This window comes from Folsomia candida, unplaced genomic scaffold (genome assembly GCF_002217175.1).
Source record: "Folsomia candida strain VU population unplaced genomic scaffold, ASM221717v1 Fcan01_Sc029, whole genome shotgun sequence".
In the NCBI taxonomy this organism is placed as follows: Eukaryota; Metazoa; Arthropoda; class Collembola; order Entomobryomorpha; family Isotomidae; genus Folsomia; species Folsomia candida.
The window spans coordinates 126,921-130,579 of record NW_019091221.1 but is presented as its reverse complement, the minus strand read 5'-3'; the positions used below and the strand labels follow the sequence as shown (position 1 = coordinate 130,579).

General features: G+C 38.2%; 1 protein-coding gene across 1 annotated transcript; it reads right to left on the bottom strand.

The window, feature by feature from the left end:
- Nucleotides 1–569: 569 nt before the first annotated feature.
- Nucleotides 570–1,887, bottom strand: LOC110860055 (zinc metalloproteinase nas-7). The gene is made up of 3 exons (XM_022109120.1): nt 1,873–1,887; nt 725–1,271; nt 570–664 (listed from the first exon to the last, which is right to left on the bottom strand). The coding sequence occupies exons 1-3, from the start codon at nt 1,885–1,887 to the stop codon at nt 570–572; spliced, it is 657 nt and encodes a 218-aa protein (XP_021964812.1).
- Between the last annotated feature and the right edge of the window lie 1,772 nt (nt 1,888–3,659).

The window sequence follows — 3,659 nt, the reverse complement described above, 5'->3', positions numbered from 1 at the left end:
ATGAACCATAAGCTTATGCAGGATAAATTATGGTCAGGGAGGACACTTGCTCTAGGATTTCAATTATTAATGACTCATTTATCATTGTAAGCAGTGGAACAAATTAATAATTTTGTAAATTGAAATGTCCTGTAAGTTGTTACTCCCCTATGCCAATACCCAACCCGTTCAAAACATACAGGACGAGTGGATTCGGACACCGAAAAACTTTAAACCCGTAGGAGACCACTACCTCATTCAGCTTACTGGCAAAAACTGAGCCAACTCTCCTACCGACGGAACCCCAATCAGTCAAAAGGTTAGGGCATAATCCAACATACACAGTTTCATGAAACTTTGTACGACCTCCAGCAACTACGTAGGAAGACAAGGTCCCACCGCCACCTATTGCTTCAGACGTGGTCATCCACAAAGCATTCGAAAAGTTTTCCAGTATTTCATATCCAACCGCGGACATCCCTTGCTCTCTGCCATTATCGGGGTTAGGTAACCAACAGCTTTCTAGGGTCCCACGAGCTTGCCCAACGAGGATGCTTCCATTGACATACCCCCGACAGATGGCGTTTGTCTCAGAGCTTGGGTTCGATGGGTTCATGGGAAACTGAAATGCTGTGTATTGGTCTAGTTGCGATGGCACCCGGAAACGATGGGATCGTTTCAGAAGCTGAAATCAAAATTTTAAAATTACTTTTCTACATTCATTAGCAAAATTTGCAAGATATACCTGAGCACTGGTACAAGTCATTTAAGTTCTCTGCGTCCAAAACGCTTAGTCCACCTCCCTCAAAATATTGGCCGCAATATGGGACACCAGCTAACTTGGGTGACAGGCAATCGTCACAGCCATAGTGCATCACGCTTAAATAGTTGTAGAGATGGAGGTAAGGTGCGTAGTCTGACTTGCCTCCCAGGCCACCGCAATTTGCTCCTTTCTGATAGACGAAATCATCCCGATCAGAACGTCCTTGTGTGTGACCTAGTCCAGCGACGTGGCACATTTCATGGATGAAAGTGTTGATGCCGCGACAATTTTCAAACACCATGAGGCTCTTTCCGTTACGGAACCCGAGCGTTTGCGAGTATGCGCATCCGGATACGTTTCGGAAAAATTGAACATAGTCGGATTCCGTCGTACGGCGTTTCCAGGTGATACAAGTTTTTGTATGGTAATCCTGAATGGCAATGTCTATCCTGGACAAGTCTAGAGAGTCAAAATCTGGACCGATTTCGTAGGGAATGACGCGATTTGGCCACGTTGGTATACCAGCGACCTATATTTAGTGAGCAAGATTTTTGAATTTGAAAATACCTATATGTTACAAATATATTTTAGGATTTTGGTAGTATTGTAGTGACAAAATAAAATTTCTGGACATGAGTATATTTAATGGAATTTGGTGTGTGGGTTACAAAATGAAACTTCATTATCCGGGACGGTGGAAAACGGGTTAGGAGGAGACAGGTATAAAACCCGTATTAAGACTTACAGGCATAAAACCCGTTCTGACATTCCTGACATTTAGAAATAAAAAGTTTATCCTAATATATGTACATAATTTGATGACGAAGAAATTTTTCAAAAAAATTAGCAAATATCAACAACTTGTATGTAAGTAGGCAAAATATTTGAAAGCATGAAAAATGTGTATTTGAAAAGATTTACTCCGCAGAATTTTTGAAAAATACGATATTTATACAACTGCTGAATGAAGGTTTCCACACCTTTGCTCCAATTTTGTGGATATCATGGATATCATCCCTGGGATCCCCATAGCTGTCTGTTGGCAAAACATAGGTTTTATTCTGTAATGCCGGGGTACTTTGTGTCTACTGGTTGTTGAAGGACACCCTGACCTTAAAAGCTTAGCTTACCAATGGAAGCCCCATTGCCTGTCACGCACCCGGGTATGAATGCCAGACAAAATACCCCCACCAGTCGGCAGACTTTCATGTTCCAAATTTGTGTATGTTGACCGCTCTGTAGAATAGATTCTGTGCCGATACTTTCGATACTGCCGATTATGTCGCGGGGAAATTCCTATTTATATCCACCTTTACCACCAGTCTGGTTGGGCAAATGTTCCTTATCTTCACAAATCCAGCTTAACCTTCATGTCCACTTGATTTGCCAGCTGCATTATGGTGCATTAGATAGGTTGCGAGTTTACGTGAACGTGAGAAATTTCTCAATTTTGCTTCCCGGCAATTTTCGGCGGCGCCCATTTAAGGTTTACGTGAAATTAGTTTACGTTCATGTTATTTTGGACGTTAAATCAGCTCACGTAGCGTGCGTTTATGTAGATTTACGTAAAGGTTTTTCGCCATGCAAATTTAAGAAAAATGAACAACAGGCATGTATTTTTTGCGTTAATTATTGATAAATGCATTAGATATATCTTTATACTTAATTAAAGTGCTATATAATTAATTGTGAAGCATTAAAACAAGAAGTAAACTGATAATTTCTCATGACAGGATTAGAAAATGATGCGGCTTCACGTTAAACTAACTAAATAAATCTTCTGTTCCTTTTGTAGCAAGTTGCAAATTAAGAAATTAATTAGTAGTTATGTAATTTATTATAGTACTACTTATTAAAACAACGTCAAGCTTGGATGGAGGAAAGGAAGTATTGAAAGTGAATGATATTGCACAAAATGAGGAGCTGCAATAACAAAAGCATCATTTCAAATGATTCATTTGATTTAATTAGAAACAAGTAAATTTATTGTTTATACATTACAAGAATAAAGGCTTAGTGCATGGCCTAGATTTCTTATACACACACTTTCATGGAAAATGTAAATGCTCAAGATCTGGTATTGCTTCACAAAAGTTATCCGAAGTTTGGCTGCCGTGAAAAATCCGTGGCTGCAATGAGCAAGAGGAAAAAGTAACATCAAGTCGACATATCTGTTAATGAAATAATTAACTGCTTTAGTGAACTGATTAACTGATTTGCTCTAGATTGATAAAATATGGTCCCCTTACCTGCTGGGATATGCAATCCTCAGAGTAATGCACAAAGGGTCCTCGATGACAAGCAATCGTGCCCCGAAGTTTAAAGGCGCATTTAAGTTTCAAACCTATTTTTGTAAAATCCAAAGTTAAGGAAAAAGAACTTTTGCACCATTGAGTTTAATTTAAAAATTTTAATTCTTTTAATTGATTAATTTCAATTTTTTGAAGGAAGAATGTCCTCTATTTCGATGTCGGTCAATACCAACAGTAAATTTATTAATAATAAATTTACTATTATTAGATAAATTAATTAATCATAATGAGCAAATATTGCATGCAGAATGTAAACAAACCAATGAAATTAAATTCAAATTCAGCGCACAAGTTTACGTTCACGTTAATTCGCACACACGAAATTCGTGCATCCCGTAAACGTAAACGTTAACGCCAAATTTTACGTTTAGGTTAGCGTTGACGTGAAAACCCGTAAACTCGCAACCTACCTATTATGTTAGGTAACATTTTATTGAACCATTCACTACTAAACAAATTACACAATATGACGTGCCGAATTTGTTTTTTATGCCACAATTCCTGGAATTCAGGCTCTGGAAACAATTAAAGTCGGCGGCCGTCCTACATAGGAATTAAATGCTAAAAGCAAGCCAGTGGATCAAATTATTTTGATTACATATCAT